Genomic DNA, 23,357 nt, shown 5'->3' on the forward strand with positions numbered 1-23,357 from the left:
TTTGCAGATGGGTCTGCAAATAAATGTAAGCAATTTTCTGCCTGAAACTTTAAACAATTAAAAAGTTAGGAAAGTTAAAATGATATGATTAAACATATCAAAATAAGGAAATAATGATTCAGATGTAAGACAAATTTCTGATATAAAAATTACGAGTTGTCAATATATATTAGCCTACATATTTCAGAATTTTGACTAAGTATTTTTATAATTTTGATTAACCGTGGGTGTTTTTATTTTGCTATTATTATATTAGGCTATATTATGTTATTGTTATAATATAGCCTACTAGTTATTGGGGTTAAGTCAAATGCCTTGCTCAAGGACATGTTTACCTGTTGGTATTGTTATTGTTTTTTTACGCACAGAGTCACAAATATACGGAGCTTATATGAAAATCAGCGCAGACAGCGACAGGCATCAAAACTGCTGATGGTAATGAGGAGACTAGGAATACTGACTGTTACAGTTGGAATGAAAAAAACATTCTATTATTCATTAACTAACCCATTTATATCAGCGAGGGTAGGCAAGAACCCTCTCTGTATAATGCAATACAGTTCAACAACACCACAAAACAACCTCCAAAATGATCATACAGTTAACTCAACATCTCGCTATAACAGTTAACTAAAACTGAACGAACCTTCGTGAAGGTGGGATTTATTGCAGAACTGTTATATTGGACTACATTAGTTTAATGGTTTATCTAATAACCTGGCAACTGAGTGCAGGATATACAGTATAGGCCTACTGCATAATATTTAACAATGTAAATTTCTATGGCAAAAAAAACAATATGTACCATAGCCAATAATAAAGGAATTATACAGGGCTGCTATAGGGGATAAAAACTGGTTCATAATTAAGATGATGATAATACATTGATTTTTCTTTTGGGAAAAGTACAGGCAATTGTAGTCTTGTGGTGACTAAGAACCACAACGAAACTTTGCATGTGGTAGCCTATTTTAACTGTGCTTTTGGTTTGCTATGGGTTTTCTACTTTTGCGCAATGTTTACTGAATGAGCCAGGTGCAAAACAGGGCCGCACGCACACACGCACGCGCGTACACACACACACACACACACACACACACACACACACACACACACACACACACACAATCCGCTGCCAGATGACGTTGCCATTTGTTCACGGAAGTGGCTTATGTCGTGACCGTGGAGGGGGGGTGGCAGGGGGAGGAGGAAGGGAAGCAAAGGGAGAGGAAAGAAGAAGTTTAGAAAAATCTGTTATGAAGTTTCTGAAAGCTTTTAGGCGCTTGGTGGACAAAATCATCGGCTTTTTGTCCTGTTAGATGAAATTAAGCGGAAGTTTGTGCAGCAACAGCTTGGTGAGCAGGGGGAGCAACTCGAGAGAAAGGGAGGAATAGAGCTGGTAAGTTTCTCGTTAAAGTTGACCACACTTTTTTCGGGTCATGGTTTGTAGCTACTCTGCTGTGTGCTGTGCGTCAGTGTGCCGCAATAATTGTACATAACAAAAATTTGCGGAAATAGGTACTGTCTTTTTGGTGTCCGCAGGGAAGCATTGTTCTGCCTTGTGTTTTTTATATAATATATATAATTAATTTCATATATATATTAAGACGGAACAGTGTAGTGTAGCCTGCCGGGTTACTTTAAAAAATGCTGCTCCTGATCAGACTGGGCTGGTCACACATTAGCATGTATGTTAATTGTGTTCGTCCTCGAGCTGTCAGACGACTTTTCAGGTGTTATTTGAGCTTAAAGTCTCAGTAGCTGCCAGTTGAGAAACATTGTAGAAACACAGCACAGTCACTGTGAAATAATTGTAACGTTATTTAGTTTAAAATGGGCAATGATGAGAAGTCAACTGAGTGGCCTCAAGCTTCAGTAGGCTAAATGAATAGAGAATAGCTCACTAAAATGCTCCTTAGCTATCTACTATACACAACCATATTCCCTAAATGAGTCAGAGCTGAACTCATGCATTGATTAGTCAATACACATCAATTAACTGTTTAATGCAAAAAAAGCCAAACAATGGCTGGGTTCATCTTCTTTAATGTAGCTCTTCTGCTTTTCTTTGTTTTATATGATAATCAACTGAAAGTATGTGCATCTTGGACTGTTGGTCACATAAAACAATTCATTTGAATAAGTCACCTTTGAAAGATTCTGATTTTTCACTTTTCTCAGACTTTTTATAGACAAGACGATATATGAATAATACAAATAATTGTTAGTTGGAGCCTTGAAACTAAAGTCTATGAAAACGGTCCTGGTAGTGTCAGAGTCAAGCTAAATCTCTTCATGTTGTTGTAAATTGTCAGTGAAATAAGCTATATGTGTATATCAGTATACACACACACACACACACACACACACACACACACACACACAAATCTGTATACAGTCATGCAGCAAACTTACAGCTTTGCTCTACTATTTCTACTGTGTCAAGCATATCTATAGACACCGATCAGCAAAACACACCTCAGATGTGTTGAAAGTTCACTGTAAATGAGTGAAGGACAGACAGAATATTATGGACACTGACTCAAGGGTATGGGGGATGATTGAGGCGACTGAAAGCAGTGGGCTCAGTGCTCTTATCATGGTCAGCCACACCACTCAGACCAGCCGCCCCCTGACATGAAATTATATGATGGAAGTTATCTCCGCTGATGAAATGGAGCGGAAGAGAAGTTCCAACAGCTGATCCGAAAAAATGGTTGATTCAGACACATGCCAGGAGCCAGACAAACAAGACACTTGCACCTACACACACATAGCCTACACAAGCAAAAAACAACACAAATGGGAAAGACAGTCTGAGACACAATATGTCAGTCAAACCGAAGCATCTCGGCCATATCTATCACAACATTGACAGAATCCAAAATCCACTTGATTAAAATTGGATCTGTCCAATTCTGCTCAAACCGTATCAGTCACTGGTTAAAGCTTTCGTCATGATTGACGGTACAGCGTCACACTTGTGATTGTTGCAGCTTTACTTTGACAGGTGTGTGCGCTTGTGCACCTAGCCATACACTCACCCACAGACATACACAAGTAATTTTTTGTTAGCACAAAATGTTAGCACTGCTGATATTAGCCTTGAATTAGTCTTGTGATAGTTGGCTATTGACAAAAACAGAGAGGCAAGGTACTAAGCTGCTTAAAAGTTGTCAAGGCTGTTGACAGGACGTAATGTGTTTGTGTCTGTCCATATGAGGATGTGTTTGTCTTTATCTGATGTGTGTATTATATCTGTCTGTCTGCCGGTGTGGGGGTATGTTGAGTTGTGTGCGAGTGTGTTCTGGAAACAAACTGGAGGAGTTTGTTTTTGAGGTCGTAGCATGTGGTTGGCCGTCTCTACCTCTACACAATGGGACAGAGCCTCAGCTGCGTTTCCTCCTGCATTGCTCGCCGGAGTGCAACATGCTCAATGCTTGGTACATTATGTGAACCACAATCTGATTTAAAGTCCTGCCATTTACAATATTAAAAATGAGAAGAGAGTGTAGCTTGGGTTATTTACAAAAAGAACTTAACTCTCATATTTTTGGATTGGCTGGCGCTGATTGAAATATCATTAATAGTATGGATATGTTGTGTCATTTACTTTATCGTGGTCGATCTCTTTTTATGCAGAAGATTGCATTTTTTGAAGTCACCATCTTTTTGCAGATCAGGGCCCCTCCACCCATGTCTAGCCTTAGGTAACGTGTTGGGTGTGAGATTGAAGTTGTACCTCTACCAAGAAAGGTCACTTAGGGTTAATATCAGGTCTGGAGCAGACTTAATTCAGATTTCCTGGTCTGTCCCTGGTAGAGCTGTTATCACTGTTTTATGCTCTAGATTGTTCCTTAGACCGAATTCAGAGAATAATAAATCGCCGATAATATTACGATAACACTCAAGACACTGACATATTTAACTGCTCTGCAAATGCTGAGTGACATAACAATGCAAAGTAGGTAAAATTGGACATAAAACTATAACAAAAAAAAAAGCAGGGACTTGTAAACCTGTTTTGCACTGCAAGATCTGCTTAAATCTAAAAAGGTGTTAGCAGTATGTATGACTTAGACTTAGACTTCTCTTTATTTTTTGATCCTTTTGGGATGACTCCCGCAAGGAAATTAGATATCCAGCAGCAGATTTTAGCAGCATACAAAACACTCTTTAAATAAAGAGGTATAAAAAAAATACAGTATAAGAATAACAATAACAATAAACTTTTAGCTAAATATTTTTTTACAAAAAGTAAACAAACAGTAAACAACAATAAACTACAGATAAATAAAGATAAATATATAGATATATAGGACTGTGTATGGTACTGTGTTATTATTATACAGTTAATAAATAAATGACATTTAGCATAAATTAGCAGTTAAGAGCAGTTAGAGTGTCCAGGTATGTATGTGAGTAGATTATTAATTTATTGCACAGTGAATGAGTGAGTGGCTACCACTCCTTCCCTTCCTTCCTGTTCAGTTCTGTCCTCTTAACCTTTTTATTCTATTCTATTTCTTCCTCCCCCCCCCCCCCGAGTGAGGAATTGTAGAGTAAATGATGCAATGAATGAAACCGCCTCCATTCAGTTTTCTTTGAGTTGCGTTAATGTTAACGTCAACCTGGTAAAGGAAAGCCTGAGTAAGTAGAATAGGACTGGGTTTTAACGTAAGACATTTTTTTTATACTGTTGCCAATACAATACATGTCCTGTGGAATATGGAACAGATGCTTCTCCTTGATCGACTGTGGCTTGGATTGCACCTCATTTGTATGTTGTACTCATTTGACAAAAGTGTTATCCAAATGAATACATAGCATGTAAAATGTATACAAAACTGTACTTTTTTAGATACCTTGCTTTGAATAATGTAAACTCCAACCCTCTTTTTTTGTTCACAAAACAAGCCAAACGTCCTAAACACAGCTGTCTGTAATGTTTTAGCACAACCAGCCATACAGAAAGAGACACTGCTGAAATTAAATAGTATAAAATTGGCAAAGTTATGACCTAAATCAAGAAATACCTGATCATATGTAAACAAGACCTGACAGAGCATTCCCTGCTAGCCTTTGGCACTTGACAGTTTTAATACTCAATGCTACGGATGCGGTTTTATGACAAATAAACCGTTGAAGCAAGGGGGGAAGTTGTAAGTGGAGGCAGGCAGAGAGTAGCAGCAGGAAGGGAATGATGGAAGGAGATAGAGATGTGGGAGTGTGGTTAGAGGGGGTGGTGAAGGAGGCGGGGGTTGGCGCTACCCAAAATAGCCAGCTCACATGTTTGCTGTGTGCATGGTGAGCTATGAAACCAGCAGATAGGCCTCCTGCTGAATGCCTGTCTAATCTAATGTTCACCCTCACCCCTAATTTTTGAAAATTTGATTGCCATTTTGCTGTCTGTCTGTACGGGTGTGTGTGCACATCTTTTCCTATCAGAAAGGCTCTCCTTTGTCAGTTACACACCCACCCTCCCGCTGTTCCTTCTGTGCTCATTGTCTTCATCATTGTCTTTCTTGTCTCCGTAATGTGAACTGATGTTAAACAGCATCTCCGGCTCGCAGCAGTCCTGTAGGGAAAAGGTCAGTGACGAGGCTCGTCTACTCATCTACGCTCATCTTTTGGCCTAGTGTACACACACACACACACACACACACACACACACACACACACACACACACACACACACACACACACACACACACACATATACACAGACAGTATAAGAGCAGACAGCAGATATGGCCCTGCAGCGTGTGCATTAGATCCAAACAGAGCTCTGTCTCGGCCCGTCTCTGACTGTTTCATCTTGCATATACTGACTAGCTGCAGCTTCCACAGTTATTCCATCTACTGCATAGAAACAAAACGCACACTCGCTGACTCGCATTGAGCATGGCCAGACACAGACATCCTACACATGCGGCCCTTTCAGTTAATTCCTTTCATTCCACAGTGTGTTTCAACATGCACACTGGATTACTGCCCCTCTTTTCTTCTCTTACTTTCTGTCACTTTCTCCCACTCAGTCTCACTCTATCTCCGTCTTATGCCAATGTTGTGTGTCTGTGTGCCTAACCAACTGGGCCATTTATATGAAGAAGGTCCCATGACCCTCTCCACAGCTGATCCTGGGAGCAAAGCATGCTGGGAGTCAAGTAGCTGCAAGGGTGGCATTGGAGCGTGCTGTGATTGGCTCCTTCAGTTTTGTGTGTATGTGTGTACAGTATGCTGATGTGCAGTTTGGTGTTTTTAGGGTTACAGATTCACAGGCAGCCTGTGTTGGCCAATGGAATATATGGTAAGACATTCAAATGATACAAGCAACTAATCAAAAACACAGCTTGACACAGTGGCAAAGGCGTTGCGTTTTCTCACCACAATGTAATGTCAAAAACAAGAAAAAAAACTCATCTAATATGTAAATCAGTAGTTATAATAGTATTTAGAGATTGATGAGAGGTTTGAAAGATATAGATAAAAGTAAGTAAACTTTCTTGGAAGTAATCATTTGGCCCCTCTTGTCCTTAAGAGGGTTAAATATTGGAGTGTTAGTCAATGAAGTGTACAATTAGGGCTGCATGATTACAGCGACAATGCTGTAAATTAGGTTTTTAGATATTGTGAACCTGACTGCAGTTTTTAGAAGGGGTGTAATAATTCACAAAATTCAGTCTGATTCATTTTTTTTAAATATATCGTGAATTAAAGTCTTCTCGATTTTCAATCTTCTCAAATTCAACTTTATTAAATTAAGTTTAAGACTGAAATGAAAAAGTGGAGCTTTGTGTGACACATTTAGACTTTTAGGTTTCTTAGCAGCAGCAAAAACAGGAGTATTATTCAACAGATTCTGAACAAAACACAATATGTAATAAACTATACAGTATGATACATTATATTGTTGCACCCCTACATATGATATGAGAAAACAGAACTATTTTTACTACACCTTTGGCATCTTGTATGATTTAAAAGTTTCCCCCTGCAGCAGTCTAAAAGAAATATTTTAATATAGCTATGCCAGTATTCTACAATCATGTGAAACTGGAAACTAAAGCCTTGGTGTAATCATGCATGAGTAATTGTATAGCCATGTGTATGTAAACGTACTGTGGTTTGAGTGAGTTATTGTTAACTACACTCAGTTGCCAGTTTTATTAGGTACACCCAGTTAAAGCTAATGCAGTCTAATACAACAGTCCTGCAATAAATCCTCCCTTCATTAAGGTTGTTATGTTCAGTTTTAGTTTGAACTGTTTTAAATAGGTGTTGATTAAACGTAATGGTCATTTGTGGAGGCTGCAGTTTGTGGTGCTGTTGAAATGTATTTGTAATTGAAATTTATATCCTTCATGTTGGTAGAATTGTTTGCAGGATTGTTGCAGTAGACGGCATTAGTTTAAGTTGGATGTAACGTAATAAACAACCGAGTGAGTATTTTTAATATGAATTCCGGATATCACATACATGATTCACTTACTAAAATATATAAAGTTCTCAAAGAATACAAAATTATCTTTTTGTCAACCCTAAGCCACATTGTGTCATGTGTTTCACTGGTTACAGGCATGTTGTAGGCTATGGGTGGAGGGGGCTGTCTACACCAATCACCACCACTCACTGTGTGGTGTATGGTGATGGATGACACTACTTCTTTGCAGTTCTCTGATTTTGATCCTTCACACTCGACTACATGATGGCGTAGTGTGGTCAAACGTAGTACTGCAGTCACTGAATTTCAGGGTTTTATTTGAGGACTGCTTGCTATACATTCTGCTGTGTACCTTTTCCACTCCAAGGGTGATTTCTTCTGCTTTCTGCAACACCGCCTTGCCTTCTCATCAGACACGCTTGAATTTCTGGACCTGATCTGTGGGATCTCTGCTTTCTGTTTTCCTCTATAGAATCACTCAATTGTTATTGTGTTCGCCTGGTAATAACCTAGTCCTTTTCTCCTAGAGAGCGCTAGTAACATATGCTTATCATGTGAATGAAAATCTTTTTGTTTACGTTTTTTAATTTGTCCACTTTCATCAAGGTTATATAGAGTGACCTCATATCACACTCTGCACAGCCAATAGAGGGCAGGTGAACCCTCTTCCTCTGTCTGTCTCTATCCTCCCTCTCTCTTTTTCTCTCCCGCTTTCTCAGGTTACCAAACATGAATGAGGGAGGAGACTTGAATAGCCAACATGGTCAACCCTCCCCCCCACAAACACATGCACACACAAACCCCCCCCCACACACACACACACACACACACACACACACACACACACACTTCTTCGACATCTCCATCTCCCCTTGGAGTGTGTGCATTAATGTGCAGGGGCGCAGCGTCTTGCACATGTACACTGTTAAACGAGTCAGGCTGCAGAGAGGTGGGGGGAAGGGAAGGAAACAGGAAGGAGGTAGGATGGGAGAAAGGGAGGTGGGGAGGGCAGTGGCAGCAGCCGTGAGTGTGTGTGTGCAAGAGAGAGAGACTGTCAGAGAGAAAATGGGAGGCAGCATCACCCACCCAGACTGGGAGGAGGGGAGGGGAGAACAGACAGCGTGCCCGTCCCTCGAACAGACAGAGGTGAAAGGAAAGTGGGAATGAGAGACAGGCGCGAGGGGAGAAGAGGAGCACAATGAAGGAGTGCCATTGTCCATCCTGGCAGCACTGCCATTTCACCATCTGCTGAAAGAGAGAGAGAGAGAGAGAGAGGAGGGAAGTAAAGGAAAGAGGAGGCTCAGGCAGCCAAACGGAGGAGAGAATAGATGGAGAGGAGCTGCCGGCAGTGACTTTGTGAATTAATCGAGCGGAAGAGTGGATCAGAGGAGAAGCACGTTTTTCAGGGAGTGGACGGACGGAGAGCCAGAAAGAGGAAGGAGAGGACGGATGACCGGACAGTCTGAGGCTGTTTAAACATTAATGTGGTTCTCATGTGAATATGGAGTCTAGTTTTAGATGATTACCATGGATTATCAACTGTATGCTTTTTAAACCAAAAAAGGAACTATCTATGCTTTGCCATTCATTAAAAAAACTCTTAGGGAAATTGATTAGACTTTTGTTTTTTGTAAATATAGACTCTCTTTGTGACTTCTGATTTTCTATTCTCTATGAGCATACTCTGCAGGATGTTATACAATCATTATCTTTGTTAGCTGCTGCACAAGATATTCAGGTTTTAATGCAAGTTTTCTAAACACCAGTGTTGTGGTTAGTGTAGTTGTTGTTTATACTGTTATTAGGAAAGTGATTATTGCTCTCTTGAAATAATATCAGACAGTTTTAAATGCCCTAGTTGGAGTCAGTGCATGCAGCCAACATGGGATGTCAACATTGATTGGGTTTTATGGCTGGCGAGACGCCGGTCAAACTTTGATCATTTCCTGAAACCTATTGATCTTTCTAGGAGTCTTTAGTTTATTCGCCTGTTGGCTGAAAACAAAGCTCTAATGTGGAGCCTTTGATGCAGCAACTAATTGCTGTCATGTGATTTGACAAAGCAGTTTTGTCTCTTTGTCTGAAGATTTCTGCGGTTGTCAGGACTTCTCGGTATATATCCTCCGCAGGCATCTCTTTTAATGTCTGTTGCCATAGCAACGGGCAGTAACTGCAGACAGAACCAGATGTAAAATTCTTTTACCTTGTTTGATCTTTTCAAACCGGTGCTGTTCTATTAGGTAATTGTTAATTTAGTTTAGTAGGTAATTTAGTAGATAAGCAGCGGTAGACTTGACAAGTCTATGGTTGTTTGCAGTTTTTAGACTTTCTTTCTTTCTTTGTCTATGCGGAGCGCGGCAGTCTCCGAGAATCAGGGTTGTTTCAGGTCACCTGTCTCCCCCTCCCCATTCTGTTTTACTCTAGTGCGAGTCAGCGCAGCCCCGCTTGTCCTGATCCCACCTTTATCAACTACCATCTTCATCAGTCAAGCTGATGTGCCATTATCAGGAATGACTGGATAAATGAGATAATCATACTAGTTTCACTTGTACATATCACTCTGTGCAGGTGGTCGGCCTCAAGGCCATTACTCACTGATCATTAGGTGTGCTATGTTTGTGGACTGTCCGGTCCTTTTACTGTCTGTGTGTAGGTGACTCAGGATTTATTCTCATGTAGAGGGTCCTTTCCTCTGCAGTCACCTGACCTACACTGTGTTCTGTGCACTAAAACATCCTCGGACAGGACGAGGGTTAACTCTGCTCAAAGAGCATTTCAGCACCCAGGTGTATGAGAACACATCTGGATTTTTCTCTGTTGTGCCCATTACTGTTGGATATTTTGCCTTTTTCAGTGCTAATATCCTCAAGACTAATTTCTGGTTTTATTAGGGGTGTGACAGACTGTTTTGTCTGTTCTGCATGCTCTTTGATTGTCCATATACTGGGTGTCTTTTGTGACTGTCCCAGCCATAATTCTTTACAGCTTTCTGGAGATCATCCCAGCCTGTCTGGCAGTGCGAGAGTGTGACTAGATCCTCCATGGTGCTTTTTAGCCACGACCAGATGGATGACTAGCTAGAATTGTTAGACAATCCCTCTGTGGTACTAGACTGGTGTAGGCGACTGTTCCTTTGCCGTGCGTTCAGCACCCACAACAAGCTGTACTTCAGACACAGTTTTAAGTTCTGAAATGTTAGCATGTGGAAAAATCAACCCTCTCACTTGGCATCATTGAAACATCAGTGCCAAATTTACGACGTTGTGTAAGTGGTCCATGCAAGGTCTGTGTAAACCTTGCTTTCCTTTGAGGGAGTAAAGGTCAAGGGATTGTAAATATGACTAGTACGTAAACAGCACTGAGGTGCAGGCCAGCCAGCTTGCCTCAAGACTGTAGGTGTAGCCTTGCCTCCTACTGAGGTTAAACTGCTGCAGACGGTTTTGTTTGTGAGACTTTGGTACTCTGGGGAAGACTGTTAACTGTAAACAGACTGTTGTTTGCCTTTTAGGTTGGACTATGCAGAATATGAGCTGTTATGGCGTGTCTTTACAGTAGTTTGTAATTGATTTGAGAGCTAACTGCTGCTTGAGAAGCCCTGCCTTAGATAAGAAAGAAAGCGGTTCCAGAATATAACACTTGGCTTGTTCATATCATATGGGGCTGTGTTAACGCTCATGTCTCAGGTAACTGACTATAATCTGGGCTTGTTATTTGAACCAGGCAGTAATAAAGTAACCGGGTGAGAGGAGAGGTGCATAGAGAGATCAGCAACAACAGAGTTGCGGTTTTAAATGAGCATTTCCAGCTGGGTGAGTGAGTTCACGTTCAACTTTGATGAGCCTCCAGCACCATTCAGGGAACCCTGGGTTGGGAGTTCAAACCGAACAAATCAGGTCTCATTACCATCACAAGCCCACCGGTAGTCGTCATCAGCCAATGACCTACATTCTCTAGTGTTACATCACCACCGTGCTAGTGCAGTGTCTGTCACTGTACCAGACAAACGTCATCTCATACTCAACCTACCACTATCTAATGGTGCTCCAGAAAAAAAACCACATCTTAACCAAGGTGGCCAGTTTTAGAAAACACACTTGAACCAAGGCAGCCTCACTTGTTTTAGCCATATCAGGAACTTCAGTCAGGGACAGGCTCAACTCTGCCGGCCCAGTCTTAAGTACTTACTTTTTTTTTTCCTACTGGTGTCTAACTAGGTGACCATGCTTAGCCTTTAGCCATCCCTAATCTTAAAGTTAGAGAGGCAGAAAGTTAGAGCTTACCATTAATATATTAGACTTGGGTACTGTTAAACAGGACAGCCTGGAGAACGGGCGAGCATACGAGGGAGGGGGTGAGGGGGAACGAGAGATCATCTGGAAGAGGAGAGAGGAAGTGGTGGCGCGGGAGAGGGCGGAGGCGTTGGAGAGACAGAGATTGGCAGAGTACATTGTGTGGAGGAAGAGAGAGGGCTTCCAGGAGAAGAGAGGAGACGGAGAGAAGGGTGGAAAGAGTGCAGAGAAAGGGAACAAGGCTGTGCCAGAAGTAATCTGGAAGAGGAGAGAAGAAGAGGAAGAAGGAGACGCAGGGAGGGAGAGAGCGAGGGCCATTCAGAGGGGACAAGAACAACCATTTGGAGGAAGAGAGAGAGGGAATAAAAGAGGAATCCTATGAGAGATTCGAGAATATGATGCACTTGAAAGTAGGCGTTAAAGAAAGTGTGTTGCGTTGGATGCTAGCCATACATCAGTAAGCCTCCTCTCTCTTTTTTAACAGTTCTGGGCTTCATTGAGCTCTGCAGGTGCTCACTGTGGTATCGACCAATAGGAGCCGTGCATTGCGTGTGTTGCTGCCGTGTTTGTGCGTGCAGCCCCCTTGTGATCCCCTCGTTGGCTGCTAATAGGATTTTTATGGGTCTGTGTCAAGCAGGATAGAGCTACCAAGGGGAGCTGCTACACACATGCACGCCTGTGTGCACGACAACACACACAGATAATCTAAGAAGCATTGTGGGCAGGGAAGGTTTATACTGCCTCACATGCATGTAAACGCATCACGTACAAGAGCGCACCCGTCAGTGCAGTAAGACACACATGCGAGGGGGCGTTGAGAGACAATCACTTGTGTTGATTCTCCATGGTGCTGCCGACAGCTGGATAGCTGGACCTCACTGAGAGGCTATTAAGTTTGGACAAGATACTCACAGATATTGTTTTACATTATGGCAAAAACACCAAGATGAACACTTTGTGGAGAGCTAAGACTGTGTCATCATCAGTCCCTGGGAACACAATGAACATTCATGCGGATTCAAAAGTGAACTGCTGACAACATGATCTGCACTGGTGCACTACAAACTACCTTTTTCATCTGCATTCTGCCGTTAACTGGGACACCCCACTTTTCCTCTGCGACTTTTCTCATTCTGCTTTCATTGAGGGTAAAGCCGGTTTTAAAGCAGTTTGGTTTCGGCTGCCTGGTAATGAGTGGAGGACAGACAACCAGACAGATGGATGCCGCACTTACGCTGAGGGAGACAGACAGATGGCTGTGTGTCCTTTTAGAGAAAAACTTTGAATACTGAGACAAAGAGACATTGATTGAATCCCTAGAGCCTGTGTGGACTTGTGCGGATATAAAAACACTGCAGATTCATTATGGAGCTTGTCCCAAAAACCAAGTACACCCACTTTCGGAGTGAATCGCTGAGCTCAACTGATGAAACAAACTCCAATCCATCATCGTTCCCTCCTTCCAGTCCCGCCACCCCACTCACTCCCTCCCCTGGTTTAGCTTCTTCTCTATCCTCCTCGTCTCTCACTCCCATCTTGGCCCCCTCTTCTCCCCGCCCAGCTGAGAACAGCCCCACCACCCTCTGCTCCTTCTTCCCCAGGATGGGATCCCTTCGCCTGGGTGTCTCTGCCACTCTTCTCCCAGGACTCAAGGCCTCGAGTAGGCCGCAGCAGCCACATGCCCCTGTTGAGTCCTCCGGGGATGACAGGAGCAGCTCTAGCTCCTCCCCTCCATTTCATCACCCAATTCCCCCTTTAACCGCTCCTTCTCCCCCTCCTCGACCTCCTCTGCAGGATATGAACCGGCTGGGAGGGGCGTCCAGGAGGGCACGGGTGGAAGGTGGGCAGCTTGGCGGAGATGAGTGGACGCGCCATGGCTCCTTTGTCAACAAGCCCACCCGCGGCTGGCTGCACTCCGACAATGTGGTCAGCACTGCCGGTGTTTCCTACAGTGTACGGGTACGTGACTGGCACACTCTCACTAACCCCTAACTAAAATACATAATTACACATCCCTTTTTCCAGACAGTTTCTTTGCATATATACACACCTTCATTTACATTTTTAGAAACTGAAACAGAAATGAGGAAACCGCTGTTGCTTTCTTCATCTGTTGTGTTCCATCTGTCCAATGGGACTGAGATGCAAGAAATGTCTGATGCTAATGTGTTGTCTTCCTGTTTCCTGGGCAGTACATGGGTTGCGTGGAGGTGCTACAGTCAATGCGAGCGCTGGACTTTAACACCAGAACTCAGGTCACGAGGTGAGATTACACACTGCTCATCGGTTACTGGCTTCTGCCATTCAATTTCTTGTTTGTGCATCTGGGGGGCGAGATGGTAAAAGTGTGGTCAGACTTAGAGACATACCACTCACCTCTCATATACTTCTGTCCACCTTCTGCTCCTTTTTCCTTGCTTGCCTGTTTCTCTCTGAGTTTGTGTGTGTGTGTGTGTGTGTGTGTGTGTGTGTGTGTGTGTGTGTGTGTGTGTGTGTGCGTGTGCGTGCGTGCGTGTGTGTGTGTGCGTGTGTGCGCCTGCAGCCTTCACAGCCCCTAAATTAGAATGTTCTGGAATCCTGGTGGTTTCCTTTTGGTTTCCGTAGTAATGTTTGTCTCCATGGCAAAGACGAGCACAGTTTAGGGGGGATAAATTCAATCACCCGCTACCATTGTGATTCTGGGGAAAGGTGTGGGTGTAAATGACATGCTATTGCAACACTTGCATGTTGTCGATGTTTCAGGGAGGCAATCTCTGTGGTGTGCGAGGCTGTGCCCGGAGCCAAAGGAGCCCAGCGCAGGAGAAAGGTACGCAGCATGTACACTAGCACACACCCTTACAGAGCATTATTTATTTATGCGGCTTAAGTGGGTGGCAGTGGGAAGGGTTTGTTGGATAAGAGCTAGATTTAGCTTGATTGTCCACTCTGTGGTCAGTTGGCTATTTAGTCACACACTCTCCCTTACACACACACACACACACACACACACACACACACACACACACACACACACACACACACACACACACACACACACACACACACACACACACACATACATAGATCTTGATTTAAGATGACTGTACACTTCTGCGGTTAGGGTGCTACTCGCAGGTAATTACCAATCACTCTCCGGTCTCCTTTTTTCCCGCCCTCTTGTCACAAGGGAGGTTGGAGAGGTTGAGTAGTAACTTGCCAGTGTCAGGCCAAAGAAGCACTACAGATAAGCAGACACAGCCAACCGTCTGCTGTGTAAAGACTGCCTGTGCCTGTGTACAGTGAAGACTGCGTGTGCCTGTGCAAAAGCATCCACCCAAACAGTCCATAAAACAGGTGGCTAAATCCAGCGGCCTGTTGCCGTAGTAGGATTTGACCAAGGAATGTCTGGCACACCAGACAAAATACAGTTAAAGGATGTAAACTAGAATAGATTAAACTAGTCTAGTCCCTCTGATTTGGCTGGACTGAGGTTAATGTGGCTGAGCACGTGCATCCTGCCCTGATGCTGTTTTTCTCACAGCGTGAGCCAAATATTCTGGAACAGATATGGACGAAAGCCATAAGAACAGGAGGAGGATTGGGATAAACGGGCTGGCACATTAATGCTGGCGTGGTCCGCGTGATGATCTTGGCCCAGCCTTCAGTATGTGAACTGTTCTGTCTACTCCACATTGGTCACAGTTGGCCTTGGAGACAGGATCACTTTCACAATTGCAGCTGTTCTTCCACTCCCACACACTCACAGGCATTTCCACACATACACCCACAGGCTCATGCACAGTCAGGGAAGACTCAATGGGCTATTGGGAAAATTGTTGAAGTAAAAAAAAAACAAAGTATTGTTGTTTGTGCACCTTGTTTGTTTGTTTCTTAATGGACCGCATCGGTGTCCTTCGCAGCCTTCCTCTCGCTGTATGACATCCATCCTAGGGAAGAGTAACCTGCAGTTTGCCGGCATGACAATCAACCTCACCATCTCGACCAGCAGCCTCAATCTGCTTGCCTCCGACTGCAAACAGGTTAGACTGAAAACAGCCCACTCTTGTAGCTGCTTTTGTGTGTATTTTTGCTCAAAAACTGTCTGTGTTGGGTAGATTTGTCCCTGATCGGCAGAGATTTGACTGTGAGTCAGAGATGCATCCGATTGTTAGAGCTCTGTTGTAGCCAGAGGTATGTTTGGTATCCAGAGAACAGTTATCCTGTGCAGTTTACTGAAGCAGAGTAAACCTGAGGATGTCAGGGGTTTCATGTGGATTTAAGGATTATACGGATTATACTTACTTTTTGAAGATGAACTATAGAATGGCAATTTGTTGTAAATTTTCTTATCTTATCATCCCCATTTTAAACATGTTATATTATTTGTCTTTGGAAGTTTGCTTCAGTATGTATTGTAAACTGCATTGTTATTGTCGATCATATTATCTACTAATCTGAATCACCTGCCCACAGTTAGTTGTATGATCATTTCATTTTGTTTTAAAAGATGCATGGACATTAATCCCACTGCTTTCACACTTTAATTAATGAATTAATGATGTAATCACATTTTAGTTAACTGACATTTTACAGACCTAAATGATGTAAAAAATATATTTTAAATTGACTTTGACATCAAGGAAATATCTTAATAAACCACAACCTAACTCAAGGTATTATTTCTGTGATTTGATCATCAGCACACTGTATGTCGTGACCTTTTGGAGATGCCCAGATAATCTAGAGCTTCTCCACTTTGCTTGCCTCATTTATTCTGGATGCAGGCCCGACCCTACCTGAACCTGCAAAGTTTCTGTCCAAGCCCGACCCGAACAACGGCAGCAGTTTTGGGTCCGAGCCTGATTAAAAAAAAACACAAATTTCTACTGCTTTCTTTATCCATGTGTGTAAGTTGATTAGATATCCAGAAGATGGCGGTCACACACAGTGTTACACAGCCCATACATTATTCATGACATTACACAGACTATAAGGTCTGCATTTTAATAAAATAAATAAATAAAAACAGGAAATTTGCGCGAATCTGACCCGATTCAAACCCGGGGGACTTTTGAGAACTTACAGCCCTGCCCCAATCGGGTATGGACAGAGAATCCATGCCCTAGATGTGATCCTCGCCTATGAGTTAATAGCTGCTGAACAATGTTAGTTTCTTTGGCGAGATGGTATACAGCAGTGCGGTGCACACACAATAACAAGTAGCATAAAGACACATGCCATGCATGTATCTCCATTCACAAATAAAGCCTTAGATGTAGACCACATAATGTGCACTGAGCATTAGCAGGTGTTAATGTTCTTATTGATCCAGCATGGGCGGTTGTTGCAGACAAAAGGTGATCCATCCATTGTCCCACTTAGTTTTTATCTCTGCTGCAGTTGATGCCGCTCAATGAAGGGAAAAAGCACTTTTCTCAGTAATGATTCCACATTTGTCTCTCCATCCACATGCTTTCATCTCACTTCCCACATACTTCATGTCACCCACGTGCTCTCCTTCTGTCTCTCTCTCTCTTCCCTCTACCCTCTCTCTGTCTCTCTTTCTTTTTCTCCACAGATAATCGCCAATCATCACATGCAGTCCATCTCCTTCGCCTCTGGAGGAGACCCAGTGAGTCACTCTCTCTCTCAGCTCAAATCTCACTCTGGCCTTTTTCCATCTTTCTTCAGCCTGCATATCCTTCCTTCCTGTCTTCTGTCATTGTCTATTCCTATGAATGCCACTCATTCCATTGCTGCCTCGCTGGCTTGCAGTCATTCTCTTCCAAGCTTGATCTTGTTACTTCCTGTCATTTCTCTTTCAGCTCAATGTATGTTTTTAACTTTTGTTACGACTTAAAGACTGCATCTTTTGCTTCATCTTTTTCTACTTCTTTTCAACATTTCTATCCTAAACCTGCCCTTCACTTGTTCCTCCTTTCAATTGTTTTCTCCCCTTCCCTTCCTCCCCTAACTGTCTTACCTTGTCTCTCTCAGGATACGGCTGAGTACGTAGCATATGTGGCCAAAGACCCAGTCAACCAGAGAGGTGAGCAGAAACAGCAAAATGACACATTCGATCAGGCAGCATCTGACAAAAATAGGCACTTTAAAACAAAACCACATTAAAGTGATGTTGAACTTTGTCAGGCCCTTGGTTTGAGCAGAACTCTGACCATAATCTTTCCATACATGAGTTGCAAATGTTCTCTCTACATTCAGTCTCATTGGCTGGTAACATAGGTTTTTAAATTGCACTTTCTGCAAATACTGCAAATAAATGCCAACAAGCCATTTTACTAAAATATAAATGAATCCTATTAAATAAATGATATGGCTCTATTCATTTTTTACTCTCCTTTGAATTTGACACGCCGCCCACTGGAGTTGAGACATTACAGAACCAGTGTGCAGAGTGAAGGAAGAAACAAACATTCACCACTAAATAGGCATAGCAAGGAACGGGACTTTTTTTAAGTGTTTGGCATATTCTTCTTTATTCATGCTTATGTACTATATGGGGCTTGATTTTCCATGTAATGATGGTGAATGGAGGAAAAAACACAATTCTTGGTAAAAAAGTAAAAAAATATATATATATATTGAAAATGGGATTACATCATGTACATTAAGGTTCTAACAACATTCAACACCACTGTAAATATTGTCCATGTTCTCTATGCAATTCTGCAATTTAAGATAAAGCTAGAGAGGGTAAAGTGACATGACATATGACATGCACTCTTTCTTTGTCAGTAATTGCTGCCCATGTGTCCTTGAGCAAGACACATGTACATGAATGTACTGTTTCTAAAAGTGCACATGCGTACACAATATTAAACTTTGTCTGCAGGTCGATATATTTGTCTAGCTGAGTTCATATTTCATTCCAATACATGTTGCTGCAGCTTCCTTATTAGTCATTTGTGCCTCCTCTCCTTCAGCATGTCATATCCTGGAGTGTTCAGAGGGTTTAGCCCAGGAAGTCATCAGCACCATTGGCCAGGCCTTTGAGTTGCGTTTCAAACAGTACCTAAAGAACCCCCCCAAACTGGTCACACCTCATGACAGGTAAATGTGAAAAATTTCACTAACATGAGCCCAAAAGTTGAGCTTGTGTTTGTATTTTGTCACCCATATTCTGTTCCTGTGTCTGCTTTTGTATCACCCCTTTTCTTAGAATGGCCCCGTTTGACGGCTCTGCATGGGAGGAAGAAGATGATGAGTCTGCTCCACCTCCTGATGTCCCTTACTATAATAATTTCCCTGGAAAACAGCCTCCCCCTGGTGGACTGATTGACATGAGGACCCGCCCAGGTGCCACGCTGGTGAGAAAAGTGCACGTAAACACAACAGGGGGATGAAATACTCATACGCATGCTTCAACACACCCAAACAGTACTCATACTGCAGTTAAGAGATGATACACTTGTAAGGAATGTAATAACTGTACAGTACTGTATGTGTCACAATTGCCTAGTTCTCAGCCTAGAAAATGAAAAGGCAATAGTAGTAATTGCTCAGTGTGTGGTAGACAAATCATCATAAACCTTTTGTAACCCTTTTAATAGTAATCTATTTGTATTTATTGTTGCACAAAAGTATGCCCACATGTAGCTATGACTCATTATTTGTTTATATGCTTCTGTGTTTACAGCCTTATGGACAGCCAGGCCAGAATGACATTCACAAGCAGCCTCTGCCTCCTCTACCAGGTGAGTGTCTGTCTGTCTGTTTGTCTGTCTGTCTGATGAGAAAATGGGAAGATATGCCAAGGTCACTGATGTCTATTTGTTTTCTAGTGGGTGCTAAAGAAGGGGGACGGGAACTGTTTGATGACCCTTCATATGTCAATGTGGACAAACCCCGCCTCCCAGTTGCAGCTAATGGAAATGCTCACAGAGATGCTTTTGACATGAGTAAGTGGCTTACCCAGTCTATCTATGCTGTGTTGGGAATATCATTTGGACTGCTGTCTAAAAACACTGAAGTAGCAAAACTAAATACCTGGAGAAGGTGATAATGATGAAGATGATTTCTTGTAAATGACAAGATGTGTGGGTTGTTATCAAAATGACCAGACTTACTGGTAACACAAATCCAACCATGTGGAAAGAATAAGTGTTAATTATTGACCGAGGAGATGAGCAGAGTAGTGTGTACTGTTCATTCCTTATGACAGGCTAATTGAAGACTAGAGTTGCCCACAGAAGGCAGTGTTGCAGCAAGATAAGGGAATTAGAGTGCCTTTGTCTATTACAGGGGCATTTAATGTAACATGACTGGTTGACTGTAAAGCTTTTCACATTAAAGACACAGTCCACTATCAGTGTATAGCATGCAATTGTCAAATAATGTTGTTCACATAGACAAGGCAATGCAGAAGATATTTTTTTCCTATATACACGTGCATGTGACAGATAAATACAATAATACAACTGTGTATTTATTTTTCAAGAGCCATTTGATGATGCCCTGGGGGTCTCTGGGCACGGTGGCCCAAGCTCAGTGACAACAGCGCCTCCTCTGGTGCAGCAGTTGCAGTGCGAGACCTGGTTCCATGGTAGTTTAAGTCGCAGGGAAGCAGAGAGGCTGCTGACCCGCGATGGAGACTTCCTGGTGCGAGAGTCTGGGACCACGCCCGGACAGTACGTCCTCACGGGACAGCAGGGGGGTCAGGCCAAACACCTGCTACTAGTCGACCCAGAAGGAGTGGTGAGTCAGGGAGGACATTATAGGGGCAGGAGAGATTATAAAGGGGAGGGGGAAGCATGAATGGGCAAGGGCCATTTTATAAGTAGTGTTTTCCTAACACATGTTTGTGCATGTATTTTTACTTGCCTTTAATACTTTTTTTTTGTCTTTTAGGTCCGTACAAAAGACCATCGGTTTGAAAGTGTGAGTCACCTGATCAGTTACCACATGGACAACAGACTCCCCATCGTATCAGCTGGTAGCGAAGTGTGTCTGCAACAGCCAGTGGAGCACAGGGCCTGACGTTACACACACCAATGAGATACTCCACAAAATATACACACACTCCTGCAGCAATTCAACACAAGACAAACACAACATTTCATATGCTATAATACACACACCAACACTACACTTAACACACACATAGATGTACAATAATACATATGCACACACACCATTGCAAAGAAAACCAAAAAATAAAAAAAAATCACCAGTTCCTCTGTAAAATCACTCACTTGCTGCTGTTGCCACATATTCCTGTCCTTTCTGAAAGCCAAACTGTGACCTGCAGTCTTCGACCCCCAACAACTATCAGGCGCATGATCCCTCCACAACGGAGAAGCACTGCTGCAATTTCTCAACAGCCTACTGTGAACCAGGGAGGAGCCCTTTGCTAATTTCAGACAAGAGCAGAAAACGAATCCAATTTTATTTTAAGGAGAAAAAAAATATCTGATCATGAAAAAAACAACAGAACACTTAATGGAATCTTGTACAAAAAAAATAGTGGAACTGAAAAGTGAAGAAAGGAGCATAAATAGGACATCTAATGAGATTTTCAGTGCTTTTGAGCATGTATTGTCACATTCAGGGAAATGATTTCCCTCCTCAGACTGTTGCTGGAGCATATTAGGCAAAACACAAACTTGATGGTCATGGTTCTTTGTTTCAGAGACAGACCCAGGCTTAAACATAAACTGTCACTGGAGCACTTCAGCAGCAAACCTGACTTTGAAAACATTCTGCCTGGTGAATATGCATTAACGAATTTGCTTTCAATCTAATCAGGAGAGCCACACTACGCCCAACCACTCCCCTTTTAAGGACCTTTGAACTTTGACCCCTGAAATGATACCTGGTGATGATGAAAGCCTGTATGCAAAACTGGGGGACTGCTATGCCAATGACAATTTTTTTCTTTTCTTTTTTCGTCTGTTATCTTGAGACGCATTACTTGTTGGACATTCTGAGTTGAGCAGGATCTAAACAGCTGCATCTCCCTAATCCTCCGTAAACACAGATACACCTTTACACAACACACGGTCTGCACCACCTGTCATGCCAAAGAACATGAACTTGGTCGCTAACAGCAGAGAAAGCCATGACACTTATCAGCAGTTATCTGTCTTGTGTGCTTAACAGCATTGGGAGCAAAAATAAATAAAATTACGGTCATTGTGCCTGAATACATCATCAAAAAGGAGATTTTTAAAGTAAGTGGTGCGTTGATGTCACCCACAAACACGACTGTTGCTTTTCATTGACTTCTTAGTATGTGTTTGCATTGACAATCTATGGGTTACGTATATCTTTACATAGGATTCTGACTGAAAGCAAAGAAGATTAGTTAAAAAAGACCCCTTTAAACTTTGGTCAATGAGAAATGTTGAACAGTCTAAGCAATGAATTTCCCTCTGCAAAAAAGATTATCGTGATGTTGCTTTATTTTGTAATCACTTGAGGGAATAATGTCCTCTAAAAACAAACAAAAAAACGGTTTGGGAGTAACTGAACGTAAAGACATAAATGTTTTTTGAGCATTGCTAATTTTAAGACAGTGGGCTGTTTTCACAAACTCTTTGAGGATCTGGGGGGCAGAAGTTCACACTATTGTTTCTCCTTTCCTTTTCCTCCTCCTTCAGTTCATGATGATGTTGTTGTTGTTTTTTTGTATCTTTTTAATTGTGCCTTGTTTCTTCAATGCAGTCATATCACTTCAATGCAGTCACCTTATGTACTTAATTCAAATGTAGTGAACTACAGGAGAATCACACACAAGCCTCTCAGTTAAACAAAGACTGCAAATATGACACTCCAAAAAACACACACAAACGGATCCAGTGATTCAGCTTATAGTCACAGATACTTGATGTCACCATTGGGGGGGGGGAGATATTTCCTGACCATCTGTAAATAACATCGACTTTTGACTGGTCAGCTTAGTATTGGATTGTTGTTTTCATAGTTGTAACTTTAATGACTTATTTGATAAGTAACGCATGCACCACAGCACTGAGGTAGCTCTTCGTAAAGCCAATTGAACTTGTCAAAGAGATCGAGGTCTAACTCTTGAAACATGACATCTTTCAACCTAAACCTTAACTGTCAACTAGTCCTCAGACCCTGAAGTGGGCTCACATGTAATTTAACATGCACACGCACATACCAGGGTGACAGCTGGGTCAGTCAGACACTCACACTCTGCCTGTTCAGGTGCTTTTAGGACAGCGATAGGAAAACCAGAGCTTTAAGATCTGCCATTACTGCGTGTGTGTGTGTGTGTGTGTGTGTGTGTGTGTGTGTGTGCTGAAACAGACCCACCTGCCCCTCTGCTTCATTAGTGATCCGGTGCTGTGTTATCGTTCATCAAGGATGCCTTTGTTGCATGAAAATACTTTCAAATAAATGTGTTGTTTGTCATTGGTGATGGTGATAGTGTTGACGATGCTGTTGTACTTTTTAATTTGTAAAAGCCAAAGGTTACTTTCAAATAGTGTGCACAGATATTGATTTTATATGTTTCTGTTTTAATACTTTGTTTTGTTTTTAGGGAAACATTTCTGTTTACACCTGTATCTGAAAATATAGATTGCATATATAAATACATATTTCATTCATCTCTCTTTGTGAGTTTGGCTTTTGATATGATGCGCGTGTGTTAAGCTTGA

The 23,357-nt window shown here is 42.2% G+C and overlaps 1 protein-coding gene across 3 annotated transcripts; it reads left to right on the forward strand.

Moving 5' to 3' along the window:
• The first annotated feature begins 1,192 nt into the window (after positions 1–1,192).
• Positions 1,193–23,308, forward strand: shc1 (SHC (Src homology 2 domain containing) transforming protein 1). Of its 3 annotated transcripts, XM_078252893.1 has the most exons (14): positions 1,193–1,399; positions 6,266–6,310; positions 13,528–13,692; positions 13,926–13,996; positions 14,476–14,539; positions 15,633–15,752; positions 17,291–17,344; positions 17,710–17,761; positions 18,657–18,783; positions 18,893–19,040; positions 19,370–19,427; positions 19,515–19,631; positions 20,171–20,427; positions 20,581–23,308. In XM_078252893.1, exons 2-14 carry the CDS (start codon positions 6,299–6,301, stop codon positions 20,707–20,709), a joined length of 1,374 nt encoding a protein of 457 aa, XP_078109019.1. In that variant the 5' UTR covers positions 1,193–1,399; positions 6,266–6,298; the 3' UTR covers positions 20,710–23,308. The 3 variants fall into 3 exon arrangements, with proteins under 3 accessions (XP_078109019.1, XP_078109020.1, XP_078109018.1); XM_078252894.1 differs by lacking the exon at positions 6,266–6,310; XM_078252892.1 differs by lacking the exons at positions 1,193–1,399; positions 6,266–6,310 and having other exon boundaries at positions 11,825–13,692.
• Positions 23,309–23,357: the final 49 nt, after the last annotated feature.

This window comes from Sander vitreus, chromosome 6, assembly GCF_031162955.1.
Source record: "Sander vitreus isolate 19-12246 chromosome 6, sanVit1, whole genome shotgun sequence".
In the NCBI taxonomy this organism is placed as follows: Eukaryota; Metazoa; Chordata; class Actinopteri; order Perciformes; family Percidae; genus Sander; species Sander vitreus.